The sequence below is a fragment of the Budorcas taxicolor genome, chromosome 6 (genome assembly GCF_023091745.1).
Source record: "Budorcas taxicolor isolate Tak-1 chromosome 6, Takin1.1, whole genome shotgun sequence".
NCBI lineage: Eukaryota > Metazoa > Chordata > Mammalia > Artiodactyla > Bovidae > Budorcas > Budorcas taxicolor.
The window spans coordinates 45,360,995-45,378,626 of record NC_068915.1 but is presented as its reverse complement, the minus strand read 5'-3'; the positions used below and the strand labels follow the sequence as shown (position 1 = coordinate 45,378,626).

The 17,632-nt window shown below is 37.3% G+C and overlaps 1 protein-coding gene across 1 annotated transcript in view; it reads right to left on the bottom strand.

The window, feature by feature from the left end:
• ZCCHC4 (zinc finger CCHC-type containing 4) overlaps positions 1-17,632 on the bottom strand; it is a 58,547-nt gene that overhangs the window by 1,065 nt on the left and 39,850 nt on the right. The window contains exons 8-12 of the mRNA XM_052642150.1: positions 16,818-16,918; positions 8,226-8,347; positions 7,894-7,969; positions 5,069-5,120; positions 4,432-4,576 (exon numbers count right to left, since the gene is read on the bottom strand). Coding sequence (XP_052498110.1) covers positions 4,432-4,576; positions 5,069-5,120; positions 7,894-7,969; positions 8,226-8,347; positions 16,818-16,918 — 496 coding nt within the window. The remainder of the gene's footprint in view (positions 1-4,431; positions 4,577-5,068; positions 5,121-7,893; positions 7,970-8,225; positions 8,348-16,817; positions 16,919-17,632) is intronic.

The window sequence follows — 17,632 nt, the reverse complement described above, 5'->3', positions numbered from 1 at the left end:
GAAAGCAGCTTCATATACAGTATATAATCTCCTAGTGGACAAACCCAGCCTCTCCTTTGGTTCCTTCAGTATACATATTAAGTGTTGGGAATACGAACATGAATGGGCACAACTGACTTCAAGGAGCTGGGAGACTGAGACAAGGCAGGCGTCACCCTTCCCTTTCCTTCTCCCCACTTTTCTTTTTAGGGAAAGAAAATGAGGCTAAGAAACCATCTATGAGGAAGTGGCAGAACCAGCTTGATTCAGGAAACCATGCTCTTAATTTTACCTTGATACTACATACACTACTATAAATTATTCAGGTATATAAAATGCTCAGCATATAGTAACTCCTAAATAAATATTAGCTATTGTTAGTAGCTCCACATGACTACTATTCAGAATTTTGCTTGGTAATTTAATATTTTTCCATGTTTAGATTTCACACTAGGGTATCTTTTAAGTTCAAAATAAAACAAAACAGTCATCTTCGTTCTGTTTTGTGCATGTTATATAAGTCTCCTTTTTCTCTAGCCATTCATTTTAAAGTAGGAAAATGTCCTGGTAAGTGATGATTTAGCAAATGTAATGACATATAATCTCTTGATGGCAAAATCAATGACGTTATTATGCATGCCTGTATATAAAATTCAAACAAATTTTCTTTGGCTTATCCACTGATAAGAACTAAACATGAACCAGATTTCACTAGTTAGGTTAGTTAAGTCGTTCAGTCATGTCCGACTCTTTGCGACTCAGTGGACTATAGCCCACCAGGCTCCTCCACCCATGGGATTCTCCAGGCAAAATACTGGAGTGGGTTGCCATTTCCTTCTCCAGTGGATCTTCCCGACCCAGGGATTGAACCCAGGTCTCCCACACTGCAGGCAGAAGCTTTAACCTCTGAGCCATTAGATTTCACTAGAAAATATGGTAAACAAAAACAGAAAGAAAATATTCATTTGTAATATGAATGAACAAAATGTTCCAGAGGTAGAGTCTTTAAACAGTGATAAACTGAGTATAAATCAATTGGCTGTTTTATTTTGCCTTAAAATTAAATTCACCTGGTATCGATATTTGTCCTCTAAATTCCAAGTATTTATGTAACTGATAAAACAAGCTCTAACCACAAGAGGGAGCCAGCATCATTCTAGTTCATAACCAAAGGACAATTAATACGAAGGAAAACTAAAGTAACATAGAAGTGAAGTGAAGTGAAGTCGCTCAGTCGTGTCCGACTCTTTACGACCCCGTGGACTGTAGCCTGCCAGGCTTCTCCGTCCATGGGATTCGCCAGGCAAGAATACTGCAGTGGGTTACCATTTCCTTCTCCAGGGGATCTTCCCGACCCAGGGATCGAACCTGGGTCTCCCGCATTGGAGGCAGACACTTAAACCTCTGAGCCACCAGCAACGTAAGACAACTATAAAACATACAAGATGAAAACACCTTTGATGCCATATAGGCTAAAAAAAAAGCATAAAAATTATTTTTTACTATTATAAAAAGTTCATGCCTTGTCAACTCATTGTAAAAACTTTTTGAAAGCAATACCTGAAAATAACCATTAACAGTTTAGGTGTCTTCTCTAAGAGAAGAAGGTGATACTATTCAAGAATTATCAGGTATACCACGTCCTAAAAGATTTGGTCTTAAATGAAAATTGATAAAATCTAGTACTGAAAGATACTACATGATTTTCCTCAATGAAAACAATATATATTACTAACAAATAGACTAGTCAGAGCTATTTAAGAACCAAGGAAGAGCCTACAATGTATTACCAAAAGGCAAATTCAGTTTCCATGTGTCATAGAATCACAGAATCAAAGGCTGAGCATGATACTAATTCCTGTTTGCAACTAGAATTATACTGTAAATAGTAAAACACCCCTAGATCACCCCTACTTTATGAGACTGTATTCTATTCTTAAAGGATTATAAGGAAAAGTATTTTCTAAGATTCAATATACCTCTTTAATTAATTTTTATAATACCACTTCTACCCTTGATTACCTAGTGGGAATAAATTATTTAAAGTAGATTCAATATGGGCTTCTCTGGTGGCTCCGATGGTAAAGAATCTGCTTGCGATGCAAGTGACTCAGGTTTGACCCCTGGGTTGGGAAGATCCCTTGGAAAAAGAAATGGCCACCCACTCCAGTATTCTTGCCTGGAGAATTCTATGGACAGAGGAGCCTGGCAGGCTACAGTCCATGGGGTCACAAAGAGTCAGACATGACTAAGTGACTGACACTCTCATTTTCACTTTTCAATGGAAAAGGTAGTTTAAATAGTAGGCAGAATTCAAATGGCTGGGCTTTAATGAAAAAAAAATTCTACTGACCAAAAAAATAAAAACAGATGGAAAAGAATACAATCATAAGTAGTTAGTAAAGCATCAGGTATTCAGGTTGGTACAAAAGTAATTGTTTTGGACCATGAATTTTAAATCATTATAGCTAGACTCAAACACATCTTTATTAATCAAAACAGGAACCATTACAATCAACACATATTTGCCAGTGAGAAAATAAGCTTGTTTATCCCTATAGCATAAAAATCTGTGCTTCAGGATTTGACGAACTCTTGGAAAGCATTTTCTGCCGCCTGCTGGTTGTGGAAGCATTTTCCCTGCAAAAAGCTGTTGAGATGCTTGAAGATGTGGTAGTTGGTTAGCGAGAGGTCAGGTGATTATGGTGGAAGAGGCAAAACTCTGTTTTCCAATTCATTCAACTTTTGAAGCAGCTGTGTGACATGGGGTCAGGCGATGTTGTAGAGGATTGGGCCCATTCCATTGACCAATACTGACTGCAGGTGTTGCAATTTTTGGTGCATCTCATCGATTTGCTGAGCATACTTCTCAGATGTAATGGTTTCAGCAGGCTTCAGAGAGCTGTAGTGGATCAGACAGGCAGCAGACCACCAAACAGTGACCATGACCTTTCATGGTATTAGTTTGGCCTTGGGAAGTGCCCTGGAGTTTGTTCTTGGTCCAACCACTGAGCTGGTCGTTGACAGTTGTCATATAAAATCCACTTTCATCACGCATTACAATCCAATCAAGAAATGTTGCACAGAATAAGAGAAACTGCAGCTGCTAAGTTGTGTCAGTCGTTTCGAACTCTGTGCAACCCCACAGATGGCAGCCCACCAGGCTCCCCCGTCCCTGGGATTCTCCAGGCAAGAACACTGGAGTGGGTTGCCATTTCCTTCGCCAACACATGAAAGTGAGAAGTGAAAGTGAAGTCACTCAGTCATGTCCGACTCTTAGCGACCCCATGGACTGCAGCCCACCAGGCTCCTCCGTCCACGGGATTTTCCAGGCAAGAGTACTGGAGTGGGTCGCCAGTGCCTTCTCCGAGAGTAAGAGAAGATGACACTTCAAAACAATTACTTTTTTATTTTTGGTCAGCTCATCAGGCAACCATTTATTGAGCTTTTTCACCTTTCCAATTTGTTTGAAATGCCAAATGACCATAGAATGGTCAATGTTGAGTTCTTCAGCAACTTCTCCATTAAGGGGATCAGCTTCAATGATGGCTCTCAATTGGTTGTTGTCAACTTCCTATGACCAACTGTATTACACTCCTCATCTTCAAGGTTCTTGTCTCCTTTACAAAACTTCTTGAACCACCACTGCACTGTATGTATGTAGCAGTTCCTGGGTCAAATGCATTGTTGATGTTGTGAGTTGTCTCTGCTGCTTTACAACCCATTTCGAACTCGAATTAAAAAATTGCTCAAATTTGTTTTTTTGTCTAATATCATTTCTATAGTCTAAAATAAATATAAAATATACAAGTAATAACTAATCAGCAAAAAAGAAATGTGCATTAAAAGGATGCATAAAGTAACATCTATTTAAGAATGTATTCCAGTATCAAATGGCAAAATTCAACAATGCAAGACCACAATTACTTTTGCACCAACCTAACACTTCTAATACTAAAAGATGTTTTTTTCATCACAAGTTATATGATTGCTCAAAATTTTTATCCTGATTTCAATTTTAATGTAATATTAAACTTAGCTATCTGGTTTCCACATCAGCAGAACAAGAGGACTCAATCAATACATGTCATCCCTTTAGTTTAAAAAATGTAATCATAAGTTAGCCCACTTGAAATACCAATAATATTTCTAAATCAACTACTGTCATTGGTATAATGTTGCTCTGAATTATAACAACTATATTACATACACATATAGGAAAGTTAGTCATTTTCTACCTTATATTTTGGTTATTTACTGGTCTTGCCTGTAAAATCTTAAGCTCTCTGAAACTCACCTTGATAACCTTCCTCCCCATCTATGCAAACAATGTCTAACAGTGAAAGCAACAATTAATTTCACACTTATGGATCCTCCAATTATTGCACACTTTTGTGGATTGTTCTGTACACAAGAAAAATTTTTTCTAGTAAATAAAGGAATTCTACTAACTTGTTAACTTTCTTAGATGTAGAGATGTTAGGACAAGTACTCCGTTTATGATCTAATTCACCACAAATAAAGCAGCCGTCTTTAGGGCCCTCGCAAGAATGATCTGGAAGAGCACAGTGATTGCAAATGCTACAGTGGATCCAGGCTGTAAAATAAAATATTAGGTTTCAGAAGAGGTTCATTTAATAGAATTTTTCATTAGATTAACCTTTATGATGAGGAAGTATGAATAGTGTTTACTTCAAATATTGTGATCGCTTTGCCTAGCTAATTATACTTTGGCTAAAGGGGCCAAGGTTAAGAGGCTGGAATCCCATGTAAATCAGCTAACTTCTTTCTCATACGTGGCAACAAATTCCGCCCTTCTGCAATGAGTCACGAACCACTGATACAATGGGGACTGGCTGAACAATACAAAATCCTACTAAAATAAGCCAAACCAAACAAGGTAAAGTCATCTCTCTGAAGAAGAGAAAGTTCATTTTAATAAGTGTAAAAATTAAAAAGAAAGTAAATTAATGTAAGTCTCTGTATTAATTTTTTTCTTTTGTAAATACAGTTAAATAAAAATTCTATTTAGATGAAGAAAAACCCAAATGTTTTCATAGGATCTCAAACACTAAGTCTAAATACTTACAAGGCTTTACACACTTTTTGCAGAGAAAGCAATGGTTCCATTTCCTGCCATCCTACAAAAACAATTTTTAAATTATGATTAATTTGTCATTAAGAATCAAGTCTGATAATTAAAAATTAAAATGGCTTATTAAAAGCTGTGTAAATTATTCATTCCTTATTTCTCACTTTCCTGAACTTTACAATTAAATACTTTGATTTTAATTTATGCATTTCTCCACTCAACTCAAATGCCCCAGATTCCTTAACACTAAAACTGGGGGATTTATTTAAATGATCTTGAAAGTCCACTCCAGATCAATCAACCCAAACTGCACGAAGAAGGACTCAATGAAAATTTCAAGAGAATTAATGACTCATAGTTTTTATAGTCTATCTGACATAATCCTTAATAACGTTCATATTTGAGAAAATGTAATTTAGAAGGATGGAGGTTACTATCTGGGTAATTTTAAAACTATGAAATAAAACATACCTAAAAAAGTACATGAAATGCATACATCCAGTTTAGTGAGTATTATAAAGTGAACACTGAAGAACCCAACAAGTCAAGAGACAGAATACCGTCAGTCCCCTAGACACTTCCCCAAATGCCCCTTTCTAGTCCAGCATTCCTCCCTCCCCACTGAGAAACACCTATCCTAGCTTTTCTGATGCTCACGTCCTTGTTTTTAACTTTTCCACTTATGTGTGCGTCTCTAAATTAAAAAATTGTTTGTTTTTTTTTTCTCATTTTGTAATTTGTATGACTTGGGCATAATTTTTTTTTTAATGAAGAATACAGACACTTTCTAAACTAATTGGAAATATATATAATCTATGTTACCGTAGTAAAAAACCAGTATAACCAGTAATACAATTATAAAGTTATAAAAAATGTATTTTCCAATAGTTATAAAAATATAGCCTTTCCTTTAGAGAATAATATGTGCTTATCAGCCAACTAAACTTCACATGTTCTTTTTGACTGGATTTAGTTAAAATAACAGAGCATCCTAAGGGTGATCCTGCCTTCCAAAAATGCCACTAGGAGGTGTGTCCTCTGCAGTCCCTCCTCACCTGTGAAAAGCCTGTCTACTAGTGCTGTGTGAGGAGTAAATGACTCAGCCCATGTACGGCACTTAAGACAGGGCCTGGCACATAAAAAGTCCTGTTATTAACTGCTGCTTCATCAGAACAGTGATTGGTATCTAATAACTCAATGCCTTATTTGAAACAATTTTGCCCTCAACAAAATTCAGTCCTCATTTACTGTCTTATTTGAAACACTAATAATTTTAGCAGTCACACAGTACCATATAAAAATAACTCAAAAATTATTAATGATAATGAAGGCAACCAAGTATTTTTAAAAGCCTGCAGTACTTTATGATTAGAGAAAAGGTACTGTATTAAAATATAATTAATAAACAATAATTCACTAACTTGTTGCTGTTGTTCAATTGCTAAGCCATGCCCAATGCTTTGCGATCCCATGGACTGCAGGCTCCTCTGTCCTCCAATATCTCCCGGAGTTTGCTCAAATTCATGTCCATTGAGTTGGTGATGCTATACAACCATGTCATCCTCTGCTGCCTCCTTCTCCTTTTGCCTTCTATCTTTCCCAGCATCAGGGTCTTTTCTAATGAGTCAGCTCTTTGCATCAGGTGGCCAAAGTACTGGAGCTTCAGCAACAGACCTTTCAATGAATATTCAGGGTTGATTTCCTTAGGAATGACTGATTTGATCCCCTTGCTGGTCAAGGGACTCTCTAGAGTCTTTTCCAACACTACTATTCAAAAGCATCAGTCTTTGAAGCTCAGCTTTCTTTATGGTTCAACATTCACACCTGTACATGACTACTGAAAAAACCATAGCTTTGACCATATGGACTTTGTCAGCAAAGGGATGTCTTTGCTTTTTAATATGCTATCTAGGTTTATCATAGCTTTCCTTCCAAGGAGCAAGCGTCTTTTAGTTTCATGGCTGCAGTCACCATCTGCAGTGATTTTGGAGCCCAAGAAAAGAAAATCTGTCACTGCTTCTACTTTTTCCCGATCTATTTGCCATGAAGTGATGGGACTGGATGCCATGATCTTAGATTTTTGAAATGTTAAGTTTCAAGTCAGTTTTTTCACTCTCCTCTTTAGAGGCTCTTTAGTTCCTCTTCACTTTCTGCCATTAGAGTGGTATCACGTGCATATCTGAGGCTGTTGATATTTCCCTTGGCAATCCTGATTCCAGCTTGTGAGTCATCCAGCTCAGCACTTCACATGATGTACTCTGCATATAAGTTAAATAAGCAGTGTGACCATATACAGTCTTGATGTACTCCTTTCCCAATTTTGAACCGGTCCATTGTTCTACAGTAAGTTCTAACTGTTGCTTCTTGACCTGCATATAGGTTCCTTAGGAGACACGTAAAGTGGTCTGGTACTCCCACCTCATTACGAATTTCGCAGTTTGTTGTGATCCACACAGTCAAAGGCTTTAGCATAATCAATGAAGCAGAAGTAGATGCTTCTCTGGAATTCCCTTGCTTTCTCCATGACCCAATGAATATGGGCAATTTGATCTCTGGTTCCTCTGGCTTTTCTCAACCCAGCTTGCACATTTGAAAGTTCTTGGTTCACATATTGCTGAAGCCTAGTTTGAAGGATTTTGAGCATAACCTTGCTAGCATGTGAAATGAGCACAACTGTATAGCAGTTTGAACATTCTTTGGCATTAATACATTAATATGAATTATAATATTAAAAAAATAACAGTAAGCAAATATAATGAAACTAGTGAACTAGAATAAAACTAACATATTTGAGTAAAAACACATTCTAAAGAAAACTATACCTTGGATGTACAAGAATTACAGTGTTCACAGTGTTGATTCTCTAGAGAAACATATCGTTGACACAGTGGGCAAAATCTAAGGAGAAAAGAAAGACTCGATGAAATGGGCTGCATATATTTATACCTATTGAGATTCACAAGGTAGATAAAAGTTCACAAGGCATGTTACAAAAATTCGGTATAATTCAAGTTAAATCCAATATAACATTTTAGGCCACATTTAATAGTAGTAAAAGTACTACATGAGTCAATATGAAAGGCATTTTCATGTTAGATATATGGAACTTTATTTTTAGTGACCAATGTATTTCAAGGTCCCTCTATGATCTTACCTGTACCCTTCTTCAATAGGAAGGATTATTTTGTTAGGTGGGATATTCGTGAAAATACGCACAGGAGACTGTTTCCGTCCCGTCTTTCCATGTTTATAAAGTGCATGATTATCATAATCTACCTAGAATGTAAAAAAAAAGAAAAATTAAAAGAAAAATTTCTCAACTGAGTCAACATTTGTTAAGACTCTTTAACCAATAAGTGAACAAACTGATGCCAAGATACAAATTAAATCAGAATATTTAACAAGAAGTTCTTAAAAGCAAGAGTTTACTTATTAGTCAACAGATTCAGAGAGGACTCCATGAGAGTAAAATTGTATTATAAAAAAGGTACAATTTGTTATGACAGATTCATGTTACCTGGAATTAAGAGAAGAACTCTAATCTTGTATCCAACGCAACAGACTCTGCAAGAAGGACTATTACATAATTAAGAATTTAGCTTTGAGGGTTAAAAAATTCCACCTTTGATGATCTGTGCCAGGGCAGTTAGGGTGCTTCACTGTTTGCATTCACTGCGTGTCAGTTTTCAGCTCCCTGAGGCTCAGTGCCACCTTGGTTCGGCCCTCCACTGTCACTTTCTGACAGAGCCAGGTCGAGGCCAGGCAGTGGCTCTGCCGCTCACTTGTTATATGACTTCAGGCAAGCCTGCATCATTTTCATCTGGAAAAGGTTACTAACACCTACCTTAGAGTTGCTGTGAAAGTTGAATGAGCCAGTGTAGGTAAAACACTGAATTCGGGACCTGGCATAAGTTGGCGACAGAAGGATGGAGACATAGAGGGAAATCAACTACAGTTCTCCCCACAATGACTACTTCAAGCATTCACCTCTCTCCTTAATATCCCTAACTCAACTTTCCCTTTCTACAGATTATCTGGAAAGTAAACTGAAACCAATAAGCATGATTCCTATCAGCTTCTGGCTCCTGTCTCCTCCTCCAGCTTATCACCCATAAACATTCTCAGTTTGGTTTTAAAACTGCTGTGAATTCCACCTAGCCACTAAGTCCATCTTTCTTCAGATCATTAACTCTCAAACTCTGGTGTCTGGATCAGCAATATCAGCATCACCTGGGATCATGTTAGAAATGCAATTTCTTGTCCCACCTAGGACCTAAAAACACAAACTCTGGGGGTGGGGCCCAGCAATCTGTATTTTTAACAAGCCCTCTTTGCACACTAAAGTTTGAGAGACACTGCTTTAGATCACCCACCAGAGTATTATGTGATTTTTATAAGCTAGATCCCAACTTTCAAGTAATAAATTGTGTAGATTCTACATAAGATTACACTTAAGAATTTACAACAGAACTAACTCACAAGCTAGCTATTTAATGAGAGAATTGCAAAAATATAAGGCATAAGGCATCTCAGAAATTCCTGTCAAAGTGTCCAAAGCTTTGGCCACCTGATGTGAAGAACTGACTCATTGGAAAAGACCCTTATGCCCTGATGCTGGGAAAGATTGAAGGCAGAAGGAAAAGGGGACGACAGAGGATGAGATGGTTGGATGGCATCACCGACTCAATGGACATGAGTTTGAGCAAGCTCTGGAAGATAGTGAAGGACAGGGAAGCCTGGCATGCTGCAGTCCATGGGGTCGCAGAGTCGGACACGACTGAGCGACTGAACTGCCTGAACTGGAGGCACTGAGCACGATGGAAAGAGAGGCCTTTAATGGGAGATTCCTAGGTTCTCCCATGACCGTAGCACTGCTGGCTAGATGTACAGGGGAACAAATCTAGGAAGACTGATTAACAAGCTTCAGCAGCGGGGGAGAAGAAAAGTACAAGGTGAGGAGACCCAACTAAACGAGAGACAGTGAGGAAAAAAGCCCTAGGGTGTTCTGCACGGTGAGCATACACAGGTCAGCATAGTGAGTCCACAGTCTAGGGTAACCATTAAGAGTAGGTGTGGGCCTACAGCTGGATTACTCAGGACTCTAACAACTGTAGTATCATTAACAAGGAAAGGAGACGAGGTTAGATCACTTTCAAAGCTCTGCATTCAGTTGCTACATTTTGAGACATTAATAAAGCCAGTTCATTTCTACTGAAAGTAATGGGGATAAATAGGACTTACAGTTTTACAGACTGGGGGTGTTTATTCAGAAAAGAGAAGACTGGGAGGATTTGATGGCTATTTTATAACTGAAGGGGTGTTATGTGGAATAGAAATTAGAATTCTCCTTCATTGCTTTGGAAAATAGAAGTAGGACCAATGGTTAGAAGTTAATAGGGAGCATATTTTATCTCCATATGAGAAAATTTTCTAATGATTAGAGCTATTAAATAAATTGAGTTGCCTTGTAAGGCTGTAGGACTTTGCTCACTGAATGCATTCAAGTGAGGCTAGATGGCTGCTCGTCATGAATTTAGTGGAGAGGATTATTACATTGGGAAGTTAGCCTATGCTAAAGCTATGCTTGTTTCCAACTTTAAAATTCTATGAATATATGTTACCTATTAGAGGCTAAGATACAAAAGTAGACTTTACTTCAATCACCTTAAAACAGTACTTTAAGTAGTTTTCTTTTAAAATGGTTTAAATTCATAATTTTTCCCTAACGCACTTCCTCAATGTACTCAGTAAATATATGGCACCTTATTAAATCCAACAAAGATATTCTGAACATTTATGAGTGTCATAAGAAAAAAAATTCTTTCCAAGAGAATCTTATGAAGATTTTCAACGGATGGAAAAGAGTATCTTAGAAAGACTTTTAGTAAATGGAATACTCCATGCAATAGAATAGATAGCAGATGGAAGAGACGGGGGAAAAGAACAATTTCTTTATGATTACCCAAGGAGTCAGAGAATGTGTGTGTCAGGAAGGTGGTTGATTACTTGATTTTGCATAACCTAATTGAGATTATTATTATTTTTAAGTGTGGGTTTGTTGTGCTAATTAACTATAAACATATGGTATGTAAAATGCATGCTGCTAGGGTAAATTAATGTACCTCTAACATACATCCATATTTCATAGCTTCATCCACACAAATAAACCTCCTATGGAAGTGCTGTAAAGCAAACACAATTTTGCAAATTGCATATCACTAGTGGTAGAGCTGATACACCATTTTCCCATCATTATCCCTGACATTTCACTCACAATGATGATGAGAGGCATTTTCAAATAGAAAATTTCTCCCATGGAACTGATTAATGTGATGAAGTACTGTATAGAAATGAGGGAAAAGTACAAAATATCTGCAATTCCTAACTTTTAATTTTATCTATAAGCAAATGTCTTCTGCAACACAAGACTGAAACTAGTTCTATGGAAACCAAGACATTCAAGTCGACAATTACTCTGCACCTATTATGCTTTAAGTGTCATGCTGGGAAATAAAGATTAAATAAAACACAGTACATACTTGTATTTTCAGAACTCCCTAAAGTATGTTCTGTTTAATTTCATTATATTCAAAAGATCCCAAGTGAACTCTTCAGCTCCATCACTCAACTTCTGCCATAGCAATAAGGTTTTTTTACATATATATTACGTATATAATATGTAATATATTCATCAGGTTTAAGTCTAAAAGTAAAACTTATCTGCCATCCCTTTTTTGGTTCAATTATTTTATTTTACAGGTAAGGAAATAGAAACGTGGAAAGATAAAGTGACTTCCCTCAAGATTAAAGAACTTCTAAAAGGTTAAAAACCTTACTCCATGTAACCTCTTATTTTAAATACCATATGTATAGATACATATAGATATATACAGAGACATAGACAGACGTGTTTGTGTTATTCATTACTTCAAATCCATTAAATGTTTTATGTTCACTATATATTGAGTTTTGAGAATTTCTTGTCACCTTATAATTTACAATCATTTCTCAGAAATTCCTGTCAAAGTGTCATTTCTTAACATGAAATCAGCCTTGAAAAACTGTTTTCCAATGGGATGATTTTTTTAAATGATAGCTTAAAAAAAAAAAAAAAGCAAAGATCTCTAATTTTAACAATGTCCCAGACTAAGTAGAAACAAGAGATCACAGCATGTTCCAGGTGGAAGGGAAGTGAGATGATCCAGCTCAGATATGGTAAATATAGGACCTGAATCTACCACTCTCTGACCCTGACCCTGTGGCAGACATCACAAATCAATCACGCTACTTTCTGCCACTGAGTCTGGTATTCTCAACAAATTCTCCAGGAAGTCACTGACAATTCATCAGGCTTACGTCTAAAAGTAAAACTTATCTGCCATCCCTTTTCTGGTTCGATTATTTTATTTTACAGGTAAGGAAACAGAGACCTGGAAAGATAAAGTGACTTCCCTCAAGATTAAATAGCTTCTAAAAGGCAGTGCTAGGACTCAAACTTCTGACTCTAAATCAGAATTTCTTTTCATTACCAAATCCTTCCTTTCTAGGTCTTAGATAACTATTCTGTATTCATCAAGTGCTTTATCGCTGAAAAGTCTACATGATTTATATTTTATGAAGATTCGCAGCATTTCTGCCTTCCTCTAACCTAAAAAGTATTTCTGAAAAAAGAGATTTTGTGTCTTTTTTTTTTTTTTTTTTTTACTGTATTGTGGTTTGGGGGCATATAATCATCTCAGACCAAGTCAGAAAGAAAGCCTAATCAAGGTCTATGGGAAAAGATATGTGAAGGAAGAAAGGAAACTTGCAAATTTTTCATTTGATGAAGGCAGTTTAATATAAAAGGGAAAAAACTGCCACAAAATGAAGCTAAAGTAACAACAGAAACAAAAGAAAGAATGCAAAAGGTTTGGAAAGGATAATAGTAAGTCTAGAGAAAGTTTCAAAACAAAAACAAAAAACAGAAAAGGTTTACATTCACCCCAGGAGATCTGGCGAAATCTTCTCCCAGTCAGCATGTAATGGGGCAGTAATTCTTATCTTTAGTAGGAATCACAAAAAAATGAAGATTTGTTTCCTTTTATAGTTTTATTCTAATTCTTCTCAAAAGTTGGCTTTCTCTTTAATTGAAAACACTGCTTTCACCCTGACTGATATACATGATCTAATTAGAACCTTCTCCCCCAATGCACTGAGTTATATATATAACTACTTTCAGTAAGCTTGGACCTTGGAACTAGCTCTCAAAACTAAAACGCCAACATTTGTAAAAGTTCTTTTGTAGTAACACAGCCTGTCTAAACAAACAATAACTGGTTAATCCACATTAATTGCTCGCATCTGCCTTATCCTGGATCTGCCTTCTGCCTCCTCACCATTTCAAACTCTTCCCCACAGTGAAAAAATGGAAATAAGTTTGAGCAAACTCGAGGAGATAGCAAAGGACAGGGAAGCCTGGCATGCTGTAATCCATGAAGTTGCAAAAAGTCAGATATGACCTAGTGACTGAAAAACAACAAAATGTGGATGAAAGTTTTCTGAGGAATGATGTGTTTTACAATTTTAATGTCTCAGATAGTGTACAAAAGAGAACGTAAGAAAAGTTCTACCCTGACTCTGGGACCATCAGAATGATGACAATATCAAGATGGTTTCAACAATGCTGATAGCAATGACCTTTATTCTACATTAGCTGTGGGTCAGGGACAAGGCTAAGCTTTTTAAGATATTATCTCAAATAATTCTTAAAACCTTATGAAGCAGATATATTGTTACTATGCTCAGGTAACAAGGTAAGTTTCAGAGAGATAAAATGTGTAGGCCTAGTTATTAAGTGTGAGAACTAGGATTAAAACTCAGTTCCTTTTCAACTCCAGAAAAAGTGCATCAAGGCTGTATATTGTCACCCTGCTTTTTTAACTTATATGCAGAGTACATCATGAGAAACGCTGGACTGGAAGAAACACAAGCTGGAATCAAGATTGCCGGGAGAAATATCAATAACCTCAGATATGCAGATGACACCACCCTTATGGCAGAAAGTGAAGAGGAACTGAAAAGCGTCTTGATGAAAGTGAAAGAGGAGAGAGAAAATGTTGGCTTAAAGCTCAACATTCAGAAAATGAAGATCACGGCATCCGGTCCCATCACTTCATGGGAAATAGATGGGGAAACAGTGTCAGACTTTATGTTTTTGGGCTCCAAAATCACTGCAGATGGTGACTGCAGCCATGAAATTAAAAGACGCTTACTCCTTGGAAGAAAAGTTATGACCAACCTAGATAGCATATTCAAAAGCAGAGACATTACTTTGCCAACAAAGGTCCATCTAGTCAAGGCTATGGTTTTTCCAGTGGTCACGTACGGATGTGAGAGTTGGACTGTGAAGAAGGCTGAGTGCCGAAGAATTGATACGTCTGAACTGTGGTGTTGGAGAAGACTCTTGAGAGTCCCTTGGACTGCAAGGAGATCCAACCAGTCCATTCTGAAGGAGATCAGTCCTGGGATTTCTTTGGAAGGAATGATGCTAAAGCTGAAACACCAGTACTTTGGCCACCTCATGGGAAGAGTTGACTCATTGGAAAAGACTCTGATGCTGGGAAAGATTGGAGGCAGGAGAAGAAGGGGATGACAGAGGATAAGATGGCTGGATGGCATCACTGACTCGATGGACGTGAGTCTGAGTGAACTCCGAGAGTTGATGATGGACAGGGAGGCCTGGCGTGCTGTAATTCATGGGGTCGCAAAGAGTCGGACATGACTGAGCGACTGAACTGAACTGAACTGAACTCACTCAATGTGTATAGGGCACCTACTATGTGCCAAACATTGTACTGTATGATTATTCACTGTCAAAGGCAGCAGGGGTACCTGAAGTCAGAAATGGCTTACTCAGTTCACATCTCTAGGATATGTCAACTATCTCTGCATTGCAAGTGTCCATATTACAGTAGAAGCATCCTTCAGACAAGCAACAGAAAACTGGATGCCCTAAAAAGGAAAGTAAACCAGCTTTGAGAAGAATTATGAAACAGATTTTGCCTAAAGCAGAGCTCAAGAAATCAAGGTTAAAATGACTTGTGCTACACAGTTTTGGAAAGGAATCTGTTAATGTGGTTCAACAGCCATGAAAATGTCCATTAAACTTGACAATGTAACTTTTGTAATTATATTTTAGTTTTAGAAATTTATTTTAATGGAGTTATATGCAATATAAAAAAATTCTATGAATAAAAGATGTTTAAAGGTGGAAGCAACCTCTTAAGTCTGAAAAAAGAGAGGATAACAATACAGTCCATTAATGAAATAATAAAGAATAAGATTATATAGCTACATTTTAAAATATACATTTATATAAGGCACCATGAAGGAAGCAGAATTCATATTCATCTGCTATGATTACAAATATGTAAAAGTATTTTCTGAGAAGACTAGAAGTGAATACAGTTGACCCCTGAACAACACAAGTTTGAACTGTGTGGGTCTACTTATTCATGGGTCTTTTTCAATAGTAAATACTATCAAAACAAATTTGGCTGAATCCACAGATGCGGAACCACAGATTTGGAGAAAGTTCAAATACAGAGGGCTAATTATAAGTTATACACTGATTTCCAACTGCACCCCTAACCCTCTGGTCATTCAAGGGTCAACTCTACTTCAACAACCAATTTGCTGTTTGGAGTAGAATTACAGGTAGAATCTGTGTCCTCATTTTTAGTAACACTGTTTCTCACATTATTTCTAAATAATTTTCATAATAGTATACATCTTCAGGATGTACAAAGATTAGAGCCAAGTGCTACAGGAAGTATACCTGTTACCTTGTAACAGCATATGATATAATATAATCTGCAAAAATACTGAATCACTACGCTGTACACCTGAAAGTAACACAGTATGGTAAATGAACTATGCTTCAATTAATAAAAGAAAAGAATCAACTGCTGGCTTGGAATGGCTAGTGAAGACTTTAACAATTTGGGGGCTGAAAAGCCTTGATCAGAGACTAGTCAACTGCTCAGAAAACTCAAACAGAAAAATGTCATTACAGAAGAAGAAACAGTGCCCACTTGCTGACCACACACTGTGATGGCAACAACAGGGTTAAACTCAGAACTCAAGAAAATGAATCCAGGAGAATGGACACTAAAGCAGAGGAGCTGAATGGCAGGGACGTGAAGGAGAAGGTCTGGTCAGTGCCCTGAATCAGCACACTCACACCTCAGCATCTTTGCTCCTCTGACACACTGGTTGTTCCAACACGACTTTGGGCAAACCCCTCCTTGGAGCTCCTGGCATCCTCTGGGCAACAAAGTAAAGTGCACAGAAAAAGTGATTTACTTCTCTACCACCTCTGAATGGAGAAATCCCATGCTGATAATGATGATCCTGGGGTGCTGCCCACTCTCCTGGTGATGTGAAACATTAGATCATTTAATGCAAAACCGGGCAGAGTTCAGAATTACCGGGAAGCTTGGTAAAATATTTTTTCTTACAGCTTTACCCTCTGATTTTGATTTAGTAGGCTTATTTTGGTACCTAAGAATCTTTATTTTTAATAGGCACCCTAGAGATTACAGACACCAGGAACCACTGCACTAAGTTACATATGATAGAGTTTTAGTGTCTCATATAGCTTATAGTGTTTGCATTTACTAAAACTGATGGATAGTCCTACCAGAATATTTATTTAAGCAGAATATCCACTTCCCAACCATGCCAGAAAACAGAATATTTACTATACCTGGTAATCCAGCATGCAGAAGCTTGGGAAAAACTGACAAATTCGGGATTCAAAAAAATAGGGGAAAATCCAGAATATGGGTAGTTCTTTCTGACTGTTATCTAATGGATCAGAAAAAAAAGAAAAGAAAAAACTGATGTCAGAGAAAACATAAAGAAGAGAGTTGTTACTGAAAAAAATATGGTATTGGGCGAAATTGTAATCCCTCAATACATTTAAATCATACAAAAGGAGAGACTATTTACCAGAGTACCATTTACAACTTGACTTTTCCCCAAAGTCAATGGAAACATTCTCGTATATTTAACCACAGCTACACGGGGTTAGCTCAGACAGTTAAGCGTCTGCCTACAATGCGGGTGACCTGGGTTTGATCCCTGGGTCGGGAAGATCCCCTGGAGAAGGAAAGGGAAACCCACTCCAGTACTCTTGCCTGGAAAATGCCATGGACTGAGGAGCCTAGTAGGCTCCTCAGTCCATGGGGTCGCAAAGAGTCGGACACGACTAAGTGACTTCACTTTCACTTTCACATGGGGTATGTATATAAAAGTTAACTTTATATGCATATCACTGTGGTCTAGGTAAAGGCAAAGATATTACCTAAAAAGTGACAAATAAAAAAAAATGAGTTTCACTATGAAGCACAAAGGTTGTTGTGACACAGTGGAAGGATTCCTGGACCAGAAGGCAGAAGGCCTTAGATCTGAATCCTTATCTCTGCCATAACTCACTATGCCAGTTTTCAGGGTGGATACATCTTTTCTGAATCATGGGAGATTCTTATTAACAATTTCATCAAAATTAATTTTTATGAG